The sequence below is a fragment of the Fundulus heteroclitus genome, chromosome 15 (assembly GCF_011125445.2).
Source record: "Fundulus heteroclitus isolate FHET01 chromosome 15, MU-UCD_Fhet_4.1, whole genome shotgun sequence".
Classification (NCBI taxonomy): Eukaryota; Metazoa; Chordata; class Actinopteri; order Cyprinodontiformes; family Fundulidae; genus Fundulus; species Fundulus heteroclitus.
Genome location: NC_046375.1, coordinates 4,485,949 through 4,505,688, shown reverse-complemented (window position 1 = coordinate 4,505,688; position 19,740 = coordinate 4,485,949). Strand labels below are relative to the sequence as shown.

Genomic DNA, 19,740 nt, shown 5'->3' with positions numbered 1-19,740 from the left:
CCAACCCTGTCGAAGGTTTATCTAAAGCTTTTTAGTTGGTCTGATTATTGAGGAACGTTCAATTAGTAATCTATGAATTCATGTTTCCCGTGACCATATGCATGATGGGACTTATTAGTTTATTTTACCCTCTTAAAAGTTGGAAAGAGAGGAGAATATCACCTCGATGTAAGGTTGATGTGTGTTGTCCCGATAAGTCTTATATAAATAGTAACAAGAACTTCACAATACTTGACCATATCTATGTTCAGAGCAATTATTGCTGTCCGTCTGTGACAACCAAGGCTGGACAAGAACCCTTGCCACCAAATAGAGCTATATTTAAAGGGGATTAAAAAAAAAACTTCCTTATGGGGGACATATCATGCAAAACCAACCTTTTTAAGCCTGTAAATACATTTTGCTGTGTACTACTTGGAGTCTCCAGGAGTGCAGAACCGTTAAATGTAATTGGTCCAGGTGTGGCGTAGACATCTTTATATTCTGTTTGGGTCTTATTTATCAAGTCATTCAGTTTTTCTGTTATGTTTTTTTAATGTTTTTATTTTTTTTTATTTTACAATCATGTTACAATATTTTCTGCAGAGCTGCTAAACAAGGTCATGGACTTCCAGTTTTACCGAATTCATGAATCCGCCATTTTTAATTTCTCGGAGTGATTCTGTAGTCCAAGCTGAAGGAAGCCAGAGCTACAAGTGGATAAAATGCTAGGTTACTCATCACACCGTCCCACAGCGGCCTACAAAAATGGCCGCATGTGGTGGAGTGTAACACTGTGCAACCTGGACGGGAGGCAAGATGCGACTACTTTAGATTTAAAGAGACCACACCAAAACGAGTTGCTCTCACACGCACCTCAGAACAGGGTGCAGAATGTGGGGGTAAATTAAAGAGGAATTCAGACCAAAGCATTGTAGCTCTGCTTTATATACAGACCACAACTGAATGATTTAAACGTGAAAAACAAAAACTGAAAACGCATGATATCGCAACATTTTTGTGATTTAAATTTGACTTTCCTTTAGCTCTGTGGCAGAGTGGCAACCTCCCAGCGACCCCACGAGTACAAAAAAAATGGATGCATCCTTTTTGGTTAATCAGAATGTTTAGGAGCATTAATTTGGATTCAGTGGGGGCCAGCTTCTCCTAGCTACGCCTCAAAATGGGAAAGCCAAGAGAACATGCCATTGAAGTCAATCAGATGTGTGTTGATCTGAATAAATATGAAAATAGCTATTTAACCCGACCATATTTGGTCAGATCAAGAATTAAGAAGCCTAAAAAAACAATGCAAACTGTGACAAACGAGACTGGTCGAAGATCCATGTCCGTCTTGCCATGGGATAAAGCGAGGAATATTACAATAACATTGAGAGGTGCAGGGATTTGAGTCAGCTTAAGCAGCAATTAAACACTTTTACACGTCTTTACCAGGGCATCCTAATAATTCTGAAGGGTGTCATATTTTTGTCGAAGCGAAGCAGCCAAGATAAACATCTAGCGATGTCGGAGGTTCCGCACACAGTTTGCATGGAGTCATACTTATAAACGGTCCTCATTCCCAGGGATACAGCGAAGCTTCTATATTTAAAATCTTACAGCAGCAGCATCAGAGAAGATGTGCGATCAATCCCTTTCAGAAGTTCCTTGCCTCCGGATGGACTGAAACAGCAGCTAGAGAGGATCTGAGTGTTCAGTTTTAAATTCCAACTTGTTAACTCAATGTGAAGCTTCCACTGATTAAAAAAAAAGGAGAACCCCCCCGGGATCACACCGGCCTTGGAAGAAACCAGTGCTGTGTTTTGTCAACACATCCGTTCAACTCAGAGAAGCACTTTTTGGCAGAATCCCTGCTTTTACCACATGGCCTTTATCAGGACGAAGCCGATTGCTCCTAAACGGCTCACGGTTTTGAGGGACACTCGTCCTTATAAGGTAAAGCAGGAAGGCCTTCTGTCTTGACAGCTGCCTCCGTATTTCAAAGCTTCCACACATAAACGCAGAGTTAGGCAGCTGTTAGCATCAACTGCTGCGTAACAGTCCGTCCGACACAGACGGGAGTATGTTCGCTGTCTGGCCTGCGGCAATAGTAACGTTTCCTGCCAAGTTAAGCCACGGCAAAGCTAGTTTTAGCTGTGGATTTCAAGTAACAATGGGTTAAATCTGCTCTTCCTCTGTGGTTAATATCACCGGGATTAAGCTAGAATTGGCGATGTCAAAAATATTCACTGAGGTGATTCTGATTATAACAGCAGACATTTTTTTAAAGCCGCACCTGCCTGTTTCAAACAGCTGACAGTGTTTAACAAACTGTGCTGAGTGAGATGTTCTATGCCTTGCTTTAGGATACATACCTCTGAACTGTTTCACATTTCGTCACATTACAACCACAAAGACATTTTATGTGACAGACCAACACAAAGCAAATTTAATGCAGGTTTCAAGATGTTTTATTTTTTTTTTATACAACCATGGAACACAGCAGACCGGATACTAATAATGGTACAGTAAGGTTTTAAAGCAGATTTAGGTCATCAAAACATATCTCAAGCTCTGGACACCTCACAGAGCAAGCTCATCATCTGGAAACGGAAGTATGGCCCATCTACAAACCTACCAAGTCATGGCTATTCACCCACACTGACACGCTGAGCAAGGAGATCTGAGAAGCGGGGGGGGGAGCTGCACAGATGTCTACTCTACAAATGTCATCTTTGTTGGAAGGATGGTGTCATTTGGGGAGGCATGGCAATAGAATAAAGTTTGCGGTGGCTTTATTTTTAACCTACAGGCCATGTGTACCAACAGCGCACAACAAAAGCAACTAGCGGACTTTCATACCAAGTCTCCCTTAAGTGATTCACAGGAAGAAACCTTGAAAGTGGATAATCAGAAAACACGGAATAAATAGTATTTGCACAAATCCCACAACAGAACAATAAACAGTCCCCAATGAATATTTTCATGAATATACTGGAAATCATTATAGCCCAAGAAGACTAAAAATAATCCTCAATTTAACTCTTCTAAGCACTACCCTCCTAATGTCGTTGGTTTGCTCCAAAGAGCTTTTAAGCAGCACCTGGAGCATGTTTCTCCCTTTTGCCGCCCTGTCCTGCTGAGGAGACATACTAGAATAAAGCATGAGTGGTTCCTCCATGAAAAAATAATGTTCCTAAACCAATAGAAATGTAGGGAAAACACAAGCGGGGACGTTTGTATCTGTGTTTTCTTTAAACAGGAAGGACAGCGTTCCCCAATGTCTGAACTAAAAACTACAATAAAGAACTCAACCCAACCATTTGGTCTTTATAATTCCTACAGAACACAAATGAGTTGTTTCTTTTTTGTTTGTTTGTTTTGTTGTGTACTGTAGAAACAATCCGACTCATCTTTATCACGCCATAACCACAGACATCATATACGTAGACATGTCATAGGGCGCAGGTTCGCACGTCAACGTCACCGCCATATTGTATGTGGCAGAAAACAGTTGAGTTCTGTTATTGTGAACATAACATCTATCTATCTATTCACGTTTACAATAACAGAACTCATATATATATATATGAGTTCTGTTTAAAGAGGTAAATGAGTTCTGTTGAAAGAAGTAAATTATTATTAAAGAGGTAAAATTAATAATATGAGGGAAAAAAAAGTCCTAGGTCAATAAAGTAAAAAAAACAAACAAACACAAAAGTGATAATGTTATGAGAAAAACGTCATATTATGAGAATTAAGAGGGAACATTTCCAGAATAGTCACAGTTTGCAGAATTATTTCACTCCTGGAGTAATAGGGCCAGGTTAGATTATTTTAAATATTTTTATTCTTTAGGAGAAAAAATTCAGGTGAATGAAACTAAAGGGATACAAAAATAGACTTGTAATATTACAAAAACAAAAATACTACGAATACAAAGTATATTCAGAGATTAAAGTCCCTCTGATACTGTTTAAGTGACTGAGTAACTGCAGATTTGCCACATTTAAGATGGCGGACGCTCTGACGCATCGCAGCATAGGCAGAACCCGCCCAATGACGCTTCTACGTATATAATGTCTATGGCCATAAGTACACATGATAAAGAAATATGCTAACTGTCATGTTAGGTTTAAGGTGTCGGGCCCACATGCAGAATCACACTCGGTTACACAGGTATAAGTTAAGAATTTTATTCACTCGAGAGGTTCAGACAGCAGAACCAGTCTGCGGACGGGAGGATAACTCAGAGACAGTGGGACGGTCTGGGGAACGAGGTGACGGCTCGGGCAGGCTCGGGAACGGGGAACCGGATCGTTCTAGGAGTAAGGTAAGTGGTTAGTGCTAGCATAGGCTAACAGAGATAACTACAGAGCGTAAGCTTACCACAAGGTGCGAGAGTACGCGGCCGGGAGGGTTGTGTGTGTAAGGACTCAGCTTGATGTTGATGGCAGGTGTTCGGGTTGCCGTTGAGCGGGGCGAGGAGGTCCGAGCAGCACCGTGGCACCGGGATCCTGAACAGCGAGGGGAACCGGAGGTCGTAGGAGTGAGCCTTGGGTCCGGGCTCGACTCGGGAGGAGGTCGAGGGAACAGATGAGTCACGAAGGGGATCTTGGAGCTCGAGAAGGTAACCTTTAGGGAAACACAGAGACAAAGCTTTAGCATCGAGGGAAGAACTGGCGAGAGGTCGTGGCTGCTGAAGCATACCGCAACGAAAACACTCTGGCGTCCTCTCGCTGTTCGAACGATGTTCTTGTAGTCCGTCGAGTGCTGCTGGATGAGTCGCAGGTGTGCGTCTCCGCCCACCAGTCAACCACGAACACCTGTGAAGGGAAAATAGCAGGACTGGCCGGGAGCTGCACAACCCTGCTGTCTGAGTCCTGACACCACCCCCCCCTCAAGGATCGCCACCTGGCGATTCCGAGGATGACGAGGAGGGACGGGAGGAACGGAAGGAGTCGATAAGAGACTGATCCGGGATGGAGGAGCCGGCGAGCCATGTCCGATCCTCGGGACCGCGGCCAACCCAGTCCACGAGGTATTGAAACCCCTTACCACGCCGACGGGAGGTCACGATCCGCTGGATGCGGCGCCCATGATGGTCCTGGGCGGGTGGAGGGGGTTCGGCCGGAGGGCACAAGGAGCTGGAGACGACGGGCTTGATTTGAGAGACGTGGAACGTTGGATGAACTCGGGAGTGAGATGGGAGACGGAGACGGACAGTTGTGGGGCTGACAATGGAGATGATCTCGTAAGGGCCGGTGAAACGTGGGGACAGCTTCTTGGAGGCTGCTCGGGAGGGGAGGTCTCGGGTGGAAAGCCAGACTCGCTGACCGGGATGGTAACTGGGGGCAGGGACGCGCCTCCGGTCAGCGAATCGGCGATTGGTCTCGGCAGTGTTCTTGAGGGCTTGGATGGTCTGGTTCCAATACTGCTTACAACGGGCGATATGGTCCTTTACTGAGGGGACTGTGATACGTGAGTTGTCTTCTGGGAGTAGAGGAGGCTGATAACCTAAAGACACTTCAAAGGGGGATAAACCAGTGGCTGAGGAAACATGGCTATTGTGCGCATATTCGACCCAAGGGAGGAACTTACTCCAGTCAGTTGGGTTCTGTGAAGTGAGACAACGGAGGGCGGTTTCCAGCTCCTGGTTCAGACGTTCTGTCTGACCGTTGGTCTGTGGGTGATAACCGGAGGTTAAAGTATACCGGGCACCCAGGGCCACGGCAAACTCCCTCCACACACGAGAAACAAACTGTGGACCACGGTCAGACAGAACCTCCTGCGGAATTCCGTGGAGGCGGAGAACGTGTCTGACCAGGAGCTGGGCCGTTTGAAGTGCTGAGGGAAGCTTTCGGAGTGGGATTAGGTGACAGGCTTTAGAAAAACGGTCGATTATAGTGAGAATGGTTGTCATTCCTTGGGACGGGGGAAGACCGGTGACAAAGTCCAGGGCTATGTGGGACCAGGGGCGCTCAGGTATGGGTAAGGGCTGTAGGAGACCCGCAGGCGGTCGGTTAGATGGCTTGTTCTGTGCACATACGGGGCAAGAGAGGACAAAGGTCTTGACGTCACGGGATAAGGAGGGCCACCAAAATTGACGGGAGATGAACGTGTGGGTACGGTGGATGCCAGGGTGCGCGGAGAACTTCTCAGAATGGGCCCACTGTAGGACTCGGGGACGGACGGAAGTGGGAACAAACAATCGGCCAGGAGGTCCGGTTCCGGGGTCAGGTTCAGTCCGCAGAGCCTGAGTAATCAAATCCTGGATCTCCCACTGGAGGGCACCAAAAACACAGGATGGAGGGATGATAGTGGCTGGTTCCTCCTCCAAGTCGGGGGGAGAGTGAAGGCGAGACAGGGCGTCTGGTTTCAGGTTCTTGGAACCGGGGCGGTATGAGATGGACAAGTTAAACCGAGAAAAGAAGAGGGACCAGCGGGCCTGCCTGGGGTTTAGCCTCCTCGCTGTTTGAATGTAGGCCAGGTTCTTATGGTCGGTCCAGACGTGAACGGGCTGCTCGGACCCCTCAAGCCAGTGGCGCCACTCCTCCAGGGCGAGCTTGATGGCGAGCAGCTCTCTGTCCCCGACGTCGTAGTTTCGTTCTGCTGGGGTTAGGCGTCGGGAGAAAAAGGCACAGGGATGTAGCTTATGGTCTGGGTCTGAAATCTGGGAAAGCACTGCTCCGACTCCCGTATCGGAGGCGTCAATCTCAACGATGAACTGCTTCTTCGGATCAGGGTGAACAAGGACGGGGGCCTGAGAGAATCTCTTCTTGAGATCGGCGAACGCTGAGTCAGCTTGGGGATTCCATATGTAGGGTACTTTGACTGAGGTGAGGGAGTGAAGGGGAGCGGCGATCTGGCTATAACCCCGGATGAAACGCCTGTAAAAGTTGGCGAACCCCAGGAAACGTTGGAGCTGCTTCCTGGTTTCGGGGACTGGCCATTCGAGGACTGCCTTGATCTTTTCGGGGTCCGAACGAACTCGTCCTCCTTCTAGAATTAAACCAAGGAAGGTTACTGAGGACTTGTGAAATTCACACTTTTCAGCTTTAACAAATAACTTGTTCTCAAGCAGGCGTTGGAGGACTAGGCGCACATGTTGTTGATGCTCAGAGAGGTTACGAGAATAAATAAGGATGTCGTCTAGATAGACGAACACAAACACATTTAGGAAATCTCGGAGGACGTCATTCACTAGGGCTTGGAAGACGGCAGGGGCGTTGCATAGGCCGAAAGGCATGACTCGGTACTCAAAATGACCCAAAGGAGTCTTGAAGGCTGTCTTCCACTCGTCCCCCCGGCGGACCCGCACCAAGTGGTAAGCGTTACGTAGATCTAATTTGGAAAAGACTGTAGCTGACTGAACCGGTTCAAGGGCCGAGGAGAGAAGGGGAAGGGGATACCTATTCTTCACCGTAATAGCATTCAGACCTCGATAATCAATACAGGGACGTAGAGAACCGTCCTTCTTAGAAACAAAAAAGAATCCTGCCCCTAACGGCGAGGAAGAGGTCTGGATAAGCCCGGCAGCCAGGGACTCCTTAATATACTTTTCTAGAGCCTGACGCTCCGCCTGAGAAATATTATAGAGACGGCTGGCCGGCAGCGGGGCACCCGGCAGGAGATCTATAGCGCAATCGTAGGGCCTATGCGGGGGCAAGGAGCAGGCTTGTGATTTACTGAAAACCTGCCTGAGGTCGTGATAGCACTCAGGCACCGATCTTAGGGACTCAGGATCTGCCTGAAGGGGCGGCTGCGGCGGGGCCTGACAAGAAGGGACCGCAGACTGTAAACAGACTGCATGGCAGTTAGACGACCAGGACTCCACCCGGTGGTCCACCCAGTTAATGTGGGGATTGTGCTGTTGCAGCCAGGGGACGCCGAGAACCAACGGGGCGTGTTTTAAGGGAAAAACAAAAAAGGAAAGCCGTTCTCTGTGATTACCAGAAATAACTAACTCAAACGGCTGGGTTCTGTAGGAAATACTCGGGAGATCTCCTCCATCTAAGGCCGAAACATGAAGTGGCGAATCGAGAGGAAAAATCTTCAGCCCCGCCCGTCGGGCGAAAGAGCTGTCAATCAAATTAAAATCACACCCTGAATCAACTAGGGCGGATAACGAAAGGGTAGCTCGAGGAGAAACAATGGTTGCTCTTAGGCAAAGCCGCGGAGGAGACGAACAAGTTAACTTAGGTTGGTCCGTCGGTACCTCCGTTATTACCGACGGACCTGATCTTTTGGCCGTTCAGGGCAGTTCCTAACATAATGAGCAGCGGAGGCACAATACAAGCACAGCCTTGAACCCATACGCTGCTCTCTTTCCTCAGGGGTGAGCCGAACCCGGCCCAACTGCATGGGTTCGGGTGGCGGCAGCGGAGGATCAGCGGGTCTAGGGGGGTCTCGCTCGTGGTACTGTGGCCGAGGAGCGAGCGGTCCGAGAGGGCGATTCTTTGAGCGGGAACGGAGACGATTGTCTAGGCGGATAGCTAGTGAGATAAACTCATTGAGCGTAGCTGGTTCCTCTTGGCGGCTTAACTCGTCCTTAAGGGACTCGTCTAATGCCTGGAAGAACACAGTCTTCAACGCGCGCTGCTCCCAGCCAGCCGCGGCGGCCAGTGTGCGGAACTCGATGGCAAAGTCAGCCAAACGTCTACCCCGCTGTCGGAGAGCCAACAGTCGCCTGGAGTCCTGAACCTGGTCTGCCTCTGCGGCGAAGATCATCTTAAACTCAGCCAAAAACTCGTCAAAAGAAACACCAAACTGTTGGCAGTCAGGGAAACGTGCCTCAGCCCATCTAAGAGCGCGACCCGTAAGTAACCGTAAAATAAAAGTGATCTTAGCCTCGTCTTGGGCAAATAAACGCGGGGATCGGTTAAAAACTAAAGTGCACTGAAACAAAAATCCTCCACAATCTCCGCTGTCTCCGGAGAATTTCTCCGGAGAAGGGGAGGAGGTTTCTGTACCGGGTGATGACGTTGCAGGAGGGACGACAGGCTCAGGGGCGGGGCCGGGCGAAGCCGGAACAGGAGGCTGCTGGTTAGCGCTTAGCATAGCGGTAAGCTGGCTAATCTGGCCGGCTAAACTCTGCAACTGGCCTTGCAGGCCCAGAACGGTGGATTCCAGCCCCCTAATTTGGTCCTGCTGGGCCGCTACGGTCCCACCGAGTGTGTCTGCTGGGTCGAACTGGTGGCCAGAGTGTTCTTCTGTCATGTTAGGTTTAAGGTGTCGGGCCCACATGCAGAATCACACTCGGTTACACAGGTATAAGTTAAGAATTTTATTCACTCGAGAGGTTCAGACAGCAGAACCAGTCTGCGGACGGGAGGATAACTCAGAGACAGTGGGACGGTCTGGGGAACGAGGTGACGGCTCGGGCAGGCTCGGGAACGGGGAACCGGATCGTTCTAGGAGTAAGGTAAGTGGTTAGTGCTAGCATAGGCTAACAGAGATAACTACAGAGCGTAAGCTTACCACAAGGTGCGAGAGTACGCGGCCGGGAGGGTTGTGTGTGTAAGGACTCAGCTTGATGTTGATGGCAGGTGTTCGGGTTGCCGTTGAGCGGGGCGAGGAGGTCCGAGCAGCACCGTGGCACCGGGATCCTGAACAGCGAGGGGAACCGGAGGTCGTAGGAGTGAGCCTTGGGTCCGGGCTCGACTCGGGAGGAGGTCGAGGGAACAGATGAGTCACGAAGGGGATCTTGGAGCTCGAGAAGGTAACCTTTAGGGAAACACAGAGACAAAGCTTTAGCATCGAGGGAAGAACTGGCGAGAGGTCGTGGCTGCTGAAGCATACCGCAACGAAAACACTCTGGCGTCCTCTCGCTGTTCGAACGATGTTCTTGTAGTCCGTCGAGTGCTGCTGGATGAGTCGCAGGTGTGCGTCTCCGCCCACCAGTCAACCACGAACACCTGTGAAGGGAAAATAGCAGGACTGGCCGGGAGCTGCACAACCCTGCTGTCTGAGTCCTGACACTAACATCTCTTCATCTTCTGAAAAGATGGTAGCAATCTCCTGAGCCCATACCGGCATACCTGCAGTCCTGGATGGGGGGGAAGGTCGCCCCAAGGAGCTTCTCTGCAGACTTAATTGTTCATTGCATCGTGGACCTGTTGTGTTTTATGGACACCTTGTTATGTCGTCATGAGGTAAAACCTAATCTCTTCACTCCAGTGCCTAATTAAGAACTTATTACTATTCACGGTAAAAAACAACAACTGATCATCTCAGTCCTTATTCCTGTGCTTTGAATACACGACCGGCGCGTTTCAGTGAGCGCACAGACTCCATCAACAGGCACCAGCAATTGTGCTGATAAAGTCAACTCTATAAATAAACGGGGTGCTTTGAAAGTTTCCATGTCAGCTCTCCATTGTCCTGCAAACTGAGGGGCTCTGCAGGACTGCAGGTGGGGCTCGTTTGTGCAAATAGGGACGCAAGAACGGAGGGTGTTAATTTGACATTGCCTGCAGGGATAAAACTTTCCCCAGAATTTTTTTGCGACATTAAGCCTTCAAAAGCCAAAAGGATAAAATTGTTAGAAAAACACATTTAAACTTTAAAATCATATACATAAGATTATTTGCAGATTAAATTATTTCACAATCATTTCTGAGTCAAATGTGTTTTAAATTACCTGAACTCCCAACCACCGTTAGATGCACCTTTTCAGTTGCTTGTTAATACTTCAGCCAATCCCGTTGCAGCAACTTCATTTGGGAATCAACAAGTGGCAAAGATAACTTGCTGAAGGTCCAACTGGGAAACAGAAGGGGGAGTAAAGTTGATATAAGTGGCCTCAAAGTCGTATGGTTGGTAGGGCCTAGTAGGCTGGTCTGAATGCTGCTTATTTATGATATGATATGATATGATATGATATGATATGATATGATATGATATGATATGATATGATATGATATGATGAACTTTATTGTCCCAAAGGAAATTTGTCTTGGGTACAGACAGGCTGCTACATAGTCCAAACTATATGTCACACTGCATTCACACATAAAAAACTACTATTCCATCATAAGAAAAATAAATACATAAAGAGCGTGTTACATTACATTCACAATAAAAATAAATAATAATAAACAAATATTATTTTGATTTTCATGCAAAAATATCTTTTTGCTTTACAGAGAATGGCTTAAGAAAGGCTGTACACCTGAGTAGCCATCGTGTCAACACAAATCCTTTTGTTGACGTCATAGAATAGACAGACTGCTTCGATATGATAGAAAGGCACCAGAAGATTAAGTAGTCCCACTGTTCCAACCAATGTAAGTGAAATACAATCTCTGAATGTACAACTCATTAAGCAGATGTGCTATAGCACCAGAAGACCACACTGAATGTGGCTCTTGAGCGGCAAGATCAGGAAGGTGAGGCGACATTTCACCAGACTTGGACAACATCAGAATGAAAAGACATTACCTGGTACAATATGGGTCTTGATTTGAGCATTCAGATGGTAAGGTCAAAAGTTAAACATAAAGCATAAACAACCACCAATCAAAGGCTCAAACTGGTGGTAGTTGTATAATGATGTGGAGGATATTTTGTTGGCACATCTTGCACCTCTTAGTTTGCACTAATCATTGTAAGCATCCTTCAGTCTACTTTGGTATTTTCACTTACCACAAGCATCCCTTTATGTCCACATACTGCATTATCCTGCTGGGAAAAAGCCACCGAGGCAATCTTCTCAAACTGGTTTCTTGAACATGACACACACTACAGTGACCAAATGCATCCTCTTTATCGGACTGTTGTGCCACAACAATGTCTTCAGTCAGAAGCTTCTCCAGATCCACCATAATACAGACCGGTAGCCTACAGGTGATCCTTCCTGCCTGCAGCCATCACCCTCCCATGAGTTACACCAGCATTTAATTCCCCTTTGGGACAACTAAAGCATTTTTTAATTGAATTTTGAGTTAAATGAAGACTTTAAGATAACTCTGAAGTGTCTACTTTTTTCTAGTTTTAATCCAGCTGCATAAATTGATGTTGGTACCTCATGAGAAACTGGAATAAGGAAATTTTATTTATAGGTAAAAAAAAAAAAAAAGCTAGAGGCTAAAATAAACGAGCTGAACGGTTGTGGAAATCGTTTGAAGTGTGCAGAAGTAGCTAGACGCCGAAAAACGAACGTAATAATAATAATAATAATAATAATAATAATAATAATAATAATAATAATAATAATAATAATAATAATAATAATAATAATAATAATAATAAAAGAAAAACAGGAAAACAATAAGTGAGTGCTTAGTAAACATTCTCACTGAATTGAAAAATAATTTGCGGGACTACGGCCCGTTTTTACGTAGTTTACGTAATCTGCGTGCCATTGGCTGGACGCTGCCAACCGCTTTTGCGTCCATAGCAACCTTAATGCGGAGCAGGACAGAGCTGGGTTTTGTTTCAGCACTTTCCCCACTAATCGTCTGAAAGTTTTCTTAATGGATAACCGGACGCAACAGACTCTTCTTAAACGGGTTTTTGTGAACGACGTGGACGCGTATTCTTCAAGGCACATCGCTGAGGTACGGAGGAAAAGTTCGCAGGTTCGGCGCCGATTGAAATCAATTAATTGCCGTATTTTCTCGGGCTTAACCTGGACAGGTTTTAGCTAAATGTGACGCTAGAGAGGAGTCGGATGATGACGGGGAAGCCGAGGAGAGCGCCTCTCCCCGGCAGGAACCTGCCTTCCTGGTTCTAGGAACGGTGTCCTCCTCCTCCAGAGAACGCCTGCAGTTTCTGCACCAGCAGCATGAGGTGAGGCCGCCGGTAGAATGGCAGTCAGGTGCTTTGCTCCCATTTATTAGAAAGCGCAGGTTGTAAATGGAAGGAAACGGATGTATAAACAAATATTTTTTGCCAAGAAAGATTCATTAAACCGATTTAGCTCATAGAAGACTAATTAATACCAGTTATGACGTGATAATGATCAAATTACTAAACCAACAAACTTTAAAAGCATGTAAGAACAATATTGCAGTGGTGAAATTTGATTTTAAAGTGTATTTCTCTAATTCTCACACAAGCATCTGGAATGTGGCCCTAGGTCCGTATGTGGCCCCTGAACTGATTTTTGTGACCCCCCCCCCCTTTTTTTTTCTTCTTCCATTTTTATGTCTATTGTTGCAGAAAATTAAAATCTTTTTACAATTGAAAACAGGTACAAAAATTATTCATCTTTGAATAACCACAATGTTTACATTCTTTTGAATTCCATAGTAAAAAGGACCACATAAATGCAATGACTTACAAAAATGCAGACTTTAATGCACCACTATCTGCTTTTAATTAATTTATTAAATATGACTAAAGAGCAAGCGTTTTCAAAGAAAGACTGACCCAAATCCTGTTCTTATTGCTGAGAAAAGACAAAAAAAAAGTAGTTTTTAAGTTTTGGATCTACAAAAATTTACACAAACTTTTCCTCCAGAAAATCTAACTATAATTTGCCTAATTAAAAATGTTTCATGCTGCTTTTGGAAAGTAGTTTTGCATTAATCAAAAAGCAGATTAAATTCCATATTCATCAACTTCATCCCAAAGTGTGTGTCAATGTTATCATGCAAATCTGGATAAATCCACAATAAATTCAAACTAGTGCACAAAATACAAATTTTTAAATATAAGTGAAGTTCAAATGAATCATTAACAGGCTAAAAAAGAATGTCCTTAATTGCCTATGATGTTTTTTTTTTTGTTTTTTTTTCGTTAGTCCCCAGCCAGAGAAGAGCTTTTTCAGCTGCTGCTGGAGTGTGATGTGGTGGTGTACAACATCACTGAAAGTTCAACGCAACAGCAAGTTGAAGAAGCAACATGGGCAGTAACAGGTAAAAGTACAAGATCAGTTATAGACTTTAAGAAAATCAAATATCTGATATTGTTCACTGATAAATGTCTTTTTTGCCTGTTTACAAACAGCCCTACAGGAGGAGATGCAAAACTTCCCATCCCGCAAATGTTTCATCCTCATCTCCTCAGTGATGACTTGGGCGATGACCAAGCCTTCAGATCCAGTAGATGTCAAAAATAAAATGAATCCGGACATTATCCACCTCTCGGTATTTTTCATAGTTATTCACTTTTGTTTCAGGACAACCCAGAAGCCCCTCGCTCAGAGGAAGAGTACATCCGACGAAGGCCTCATCCCAGTTTCAGGAACCACAATAATCTGGAAAAACTCGTTCTCAAATTGCCCAGAGGCGTACGTTATAATAATGTTGTGATGCATATTTCACTGTCCCCCCTAAATGGATCACATAAAAAAACTTGTGAAAATTCTCCTGTTTCAGAAAACCTCTAAGCTCAAAGGTTATGTAGTAGGTGCAGGACTTCAGTATGGAATGGGCGAGAATATCTTTCACTACTTTTTTAAGGTATATATGTATTAGCATAAAATACCTTTTCTCCACAAATAATACATCGTATTTGTTTTATTTTGTTCTTTTTCATCTGTGTACCTGTAGGTTTCATGGTTGATGCAGGAATCAAAGATTCCCATATTTGGAAGTGGCACAAATCATATTCCCATGATTCATGTTTGCGACCTTGGACGGTAAATTTTGTTGTTGTTTTTTTTTTTTTTTGTCTTATGTTTTAAATGAGACCAGAGCAGAAACTGACTTTATTGTATTACAGAGTGATCCAAAGCCTCATTAAGCTGAGACCAAAGGCAAAGTACATCCTTGCCATTGATGATTCCAAGAACACTTTAGAGGAAATTGTAAAGGTGGCGTCTGAATTCAGCCATTTAAAATAAAAAACAATCGCATTTGCTTGAAAGTATTCAATTCTAAACTGACAAAAAAGTCTTTCTTTGCTTTTAACTCTTTAGGCAATTAGTGATGTGCTTGGGCCAGAAAAAGTCTACAAGTTACCTCTGGAGGACGCCGTCACCATGAAAGCCTTTAAGGTACAAGACTAGAAATTAACTCAAACCATTCATATTCAGAATTGTTTTCATTGCTCAACTTTTTCATAACTGTATGTGTAATTAATTTACAACTGAGGCGATAGTTCAGTTAAACATGGTTCTGATTAGTTTGTGCCTCGTTCCAGCCGGAGGAGCTGGATTGCCTTAGCATCAACCTGCGCTTCGATGCTTCTATTGTCAACGACACGTTCGGCTTTGACTGGACATGCAAAGAAGGGATGGTGGAAAACATGAAGAGCATCGCAAATGAATACAAACACACAAGGAAGCTTATTGTAAGTATTTCGCCCTTCAAATGAGGGCCAGCTAGTTGCATGCCAAAACCGTTTGTACCCAAAGATCTGATGCGTAAAATCCAAATGTCTCTTTGTCATTAAGATGCATTCATGTAGCTCCTCTGCTTTTAAGCTTGTTTCCATATGTCCACAGTAGGTTGTACTTCTTCTGCCCCGTTTCTTCTGTAGCCAATTAAAATCTGCCTGGTTGGCCCTCCGGCCGTGGGGAAGACGACTGTTGCCAACAAGCTCTGCCAGCACTACAAAATCCACCGCATTGACATCAACAGCATGATCGAGGAGAAAATGGCTCAACTGGTCAGTAGAAGCAGAGAAGTCACAATCGTAAAACATTAATGCTGCCCACTTGTGGAAACGTTAACTGTAACCTTGCAGAAACGTTCATATCAATTAACCGTTTCCACCTTTTGTAGGTGAACATTAGTGTTTTATTGTGCTTTTGTGTGAAAGACCAACACAAAGCAGCACATGACGAAAACGATGCATTGTTTTCAAACCTGTTTACAAATTGAAATATGAACACGGTGGCATACGTTTTGGTTTTTACCCCTCTTTACTCTGATACACTTAAATAAAATTTGGGGCAAACAGTTGCCTTCTGCAGTCTCCAGAGGGTTCCAAGAGAACATTAGTGAACAAACAGCTTTACCAGAACCAGGGAACAGTCTAGAACAGTTGGGCAGTAAAACAACATCTAAAGCCTTAAACACATGTTAAATCTATACTGACAGACCGGGCGAGGAGAGCATCAATTTGAGGAACAGTAAAGCGTGTCAAGGCAAGTTTGCAGGAGCTGCAGAGTGCCACTGCTCATGTGGGCAAACTGTCAACAGGACAATTATTAGAATTGTAATCTACAAATACTTATTCTAATTAAGTGTTTGGAAGTTGCAAAAATACATACAAAGGTTTTGTGTTTGAATAAGACAAAAGACTGAACTGTTTGGGGAAAAGTTAACGCTCCACATCCCCCTGAGCAGGCCATCCCCGTGGTGAAACACGGTGGTGGAAACATCATGCTGTGGGGATGCTTTACTTTGCAGACAAGAGAGCTGATAGCAGGAGGGATAGAGCTAAACACAGGGTGGCCCTCATGGAAAAACTTAAAAACTGCAAAAGTCTTGCAACTGTGGCAAAGGTTTGCCTAACAGAGCTGCATCATTTAATCTGACTGAGCTGTCTTTCAATGAACAACAGGCAAAAGCTTCAGTCTTGACATGTGAAAGCAGTTAGAGATGCTCCCCAAAATATATGGAGCGTTTCTAATTACAGCCAAAGTTGCATCTGCAGAGTATTGACTCAGGGGGGGCCACACTTTTCTGATTTGCATTTGTCCAGAAAGGTGTCTTTCCCTTTCTGCAGAGGTTGCTTGTTCTCCATGTGGATCTGCGGGTTCTCTCTGGGTTCCCCAGCTTCCTCCAATAGTCCAAAATGACTGTGAGGTTTCCCTGTGAGGGACTGGTGACTTGTCCAGGGTTTTCCCCGTCTGTTGGAGATGGGCGCCAGTCCCCCCTAACCCTGTATGGATTAGCGGGTACAGGTAATGGATGGATTGTTAGGTTAATTGGCCACTCTTAATTGATCTTCAGTCCGACTGTGTCTCTGCATGGTTCTTTGTCCTGTGCTGCTCTGTGATTGCTAAAGATTACCCCCATCCCAAGCCCCACATAGATTAAGTGGGTATAAAAGATGAAAGGATGTATAAATTTTGTTTCACGTTACAATTGTGTTGGTATATCACCAAAAATCTCCAAAAAATACATTGATAATTAGAATGGTACCAAACTGTTTAAGGGTTAAGAGGACGTTTGCAAGGTTGAGTACAGCTGCTGTGGCCAGATATCCTTATATGACAAACATAAACAGGTGTTTTGTGTTAATCGTGTTTATGTATACATTTTTGCAGAGGGAGACGATAAATGGAGCCGATCTTGATGACAATAGTGAAGAGGCAGCGGCTGCTGCACAGCAAGAACTGGAACTTATTAACCAGAGCATGGAAAATAATCAAGGTTGGTCAAAAATAAAAAAGAAGCAAATCTAACTTCAAATAAAGGTTTCCAACAATCATGGCTGAAAATCTTCATGTAAAATATTTGACCAGATTTATTTAAGTCCCAAATCCTGAGGTGAGAAACGTGAGCTAATTATTCTTGGATATGAATCAGCCTCGGCAAACTTAGGGAAATAGTGTTAAATTATGGAACAGCATGTATGGATGGAAACTTCCTTGAATGAAATTTTACTAAAAAGGTTAAATGCAATTGGATTTCCGTTTTTTTTTTTCAGGTCAGCTGGCTGAGGATCAGCTGTTTGACATTTTACGAGAAAAACTGTATTCTAAGCAATGTAGTAACCAAGGGTTTGTTCTTGATGGCTTCCCTGAGACGTCTGAGCAAGCGAAGAAGATCTTCTCTGGCAAGTTTGGTCCCTCAGTATAGTTTTTGTCAATCAATGAAAACACATCAGTGCTGTCAGTAAAAGTGTGATTTGTGTTGTTCAGAAGAGGAACCAGAGAACAAGGATCCAGAATTGATGTCCAAAATACCACGGTACAACAAAGTCATCACCCCAGGTTGTGCTCATGACATCAGTTTGGAGCCACAGCTAAAACGCGTTAACCCAGAGTCGCTCACACGTGTGTTATTTTTTTTTAACCTCATATGCATTACAGAGCACGTATTCGCCTTGGACGCATCAGATGATTTCCTAAAAAAGCGAGTACAAGACGTTCCGGAAAGCATGGCTGAGAAAATGTGCTACACACAGGAGGAATTTGTTCCTCGCCTGGTTCGCTACCGGCAACTTTTCAGCACCAAGGAAACGTTGTTGGACTTTTTTGATCACCGGGAAATTCACCCAGAACATATAGGTATTGTCTCCAAAACCATAATTAGCCACAATGAGTCAACACAGCAGTCCAAAACTTTCTTTCTTTCTTTTTTTTGTGTGTGTGTCCTGTCTGGCAATGTGGCGTTAATAAAACATTTTTTTCACCGGACATACATGGAGAAGCTCCATGTATAAGTTCCCTTAGTAGAAACACTGCAAAAACGGATCTAAAAATAAGCAAAATGTTCTTAAACATAGTGTTTTTGTCCTTGATCTGAGCAGGTAAATATGATCATTTGCCAATGGAATGAGTATTTTGACCCCTGAAATTAAGATAATTAGACATCCTGCACTTGAAATAAGATGATGGAGATGAATTGTTCCTATTTTAAGTGCACAAATCTTATTCTATTGGCAGATCATCTTATTTACCTGCTCAAATCAAGGACAGATACACTAATTTTAGGAAAACTTTACTTATTTTTAGTTCTATTTTTGCAGTGAACTCATACTCTTGGATTATTAAGGGAAAATTATATTTTTTCTTTCGTTTTCAGCCGTTCTTTTTTTTCACCGCATTAAGTCTGACTTGTTCTCCAGAGATCAGCTCCGATGATTTGGAGTACACAGGTGTTATGAAGAAGATAACAGAGATTGTGGGGATACCCAAGAACTACGACGCGTGTCCGGAGGAGCAGGAGGGGGAGGACCAAAGGAGAGAGGAGGAGAGAAAGCTGAAACTGGCTGCAGAGACTGCCGAGAGGAAAAGGCGGAAGGAGGCTGCGCTGGCTGAGATGACGGCTCATTATGAGGAGTGGGTAAGTTCAGGCGTTAGGTGAGCAGTGCCAAACGGAGAGATAAAATGTTTTAACATCCGGAAGGAAAAACTGAGTGCTTGTGAAAATGCATGTTTTTTTTGTTGTTTTTTTTAGAAGATGAACCTGCTAGTGGTGAAGCAGCAGGAGTCCGAGCTGCTGGAAGCTAAAGCGCTTCCGCTCAGAAACTACCTGATGAAGTACGTGATGCCTTCCCTGAGCGAGGCCATGGTAGAGTGCTCCAAAGTCAGGCCAGAAGACCCCGTCGACTTCCTGGTACCTACACAGCAATGTGTCCGAAAACCGAGGATCGGTGGATCTGTGCCTTTAATTAGGTTTTATTTTGCTTTTGCAGGCTGAACATCTTTTACGGAACAACAAAGAAGACTGAATGACATCTCACAACCTTTACACTCATATCTAAACGTACATGGACAAATTGTGATGACTTGTTTGTGCGGAATCACTCCAACTCTTCAGATTGAATGTTTAGAAAGTTTGTGGACTTCTAATCATAAAAGTTAATCTTGATTTAATAAAAGCAAGCTCAGTGTGGCGTGTCATGTTGGACTATGAAAAAGTTACTTAAAGCATCACATTTTTCCGAAAAATTTTAAATCTGCATTTGTAATTGTGAATTATGTATCAGGTCGCAGCAGAAGTTTCCCTTCATCTCTATCAGTTGGGACATTTTTGATGACCTGCAGTTAAAAAAAAACCAACAACAACTGGAGAAATTTCCCAACACCTTTGTACTTTGTACAGCCAATGTGACCTAAAATTTAATCGTCTACATAACAAAGGAAGCAGCAATATGTGAGAGATGGAAAAATGCAAAGATAAGTAACAGGTA

General features: G+C 44.3%; 1 protein-coding gene across 1 annotated transcript; it reads left to right on the top strand.

Annotated features, from left to right (window-relative positions):
• The first annotated feature begins 12,397 nt into the window (after window positions 1-12,397).
• Window positions 12,398-19,441, top strand: LOC105924214 (adenylate kinase 7). The gene is made up of 18 exons (XM_012860085.3): window positions 12,398-12,539; window positions 12,619-12,771; window positions 13,727-13,841; window positions 13,933-14,027; window positions 14,105-14,215; window positions 14,304-14,387; window positions 14,478-14,566; window positions 14,650-14,740; window positions 14,846-14,923; window positions 15,070-15,219; window positions 15,409-15,537; window positions 17,147-17,252; window positions 17,530-17,658; window positions 17,744-17,815; window positions 17,915-18,112; window positions 18,673-18,890; window positions 19,005-19,163; window positions 19,243-19,441. Exons 1-18 carry the CDS (start codon window positions 12,456-12,458, stop codon window positions 19,276-19,278), a joined length of 2,097 nt encoding a protein of 698 aa, XP_012715539.2. The 5' UTR covers window positions 12,398-12,455; the 3' UTR covers window positions 19,279-19,441.
• Window positions 19,442-19,740: the final 299 nt, after the last annotated feature.

Coding starts and splice junctions, on each gene's coding strand:
- LOC105924214 (XM_012860085.3), top strand. CDS start 12,456: ATGGATAACCGGACGCAACAGACTCTTCTTAAACGGGTTTTTGTGAAC. Junction 14,028..14,104: donor TGACCAAGCCTTCAGATCCA/GTAGATGTCAAA, acceptor CTTTTGTTTCAG/GACAACCCAGAAGCCCCTCG. Junction 17,253..17,529: donor GAGCATGGAAAATAATCAAG/GTTGGTCAAAAA, acceptor TTTTTTTTTCAG/GTCAGCTGGCTGAGGATCAG.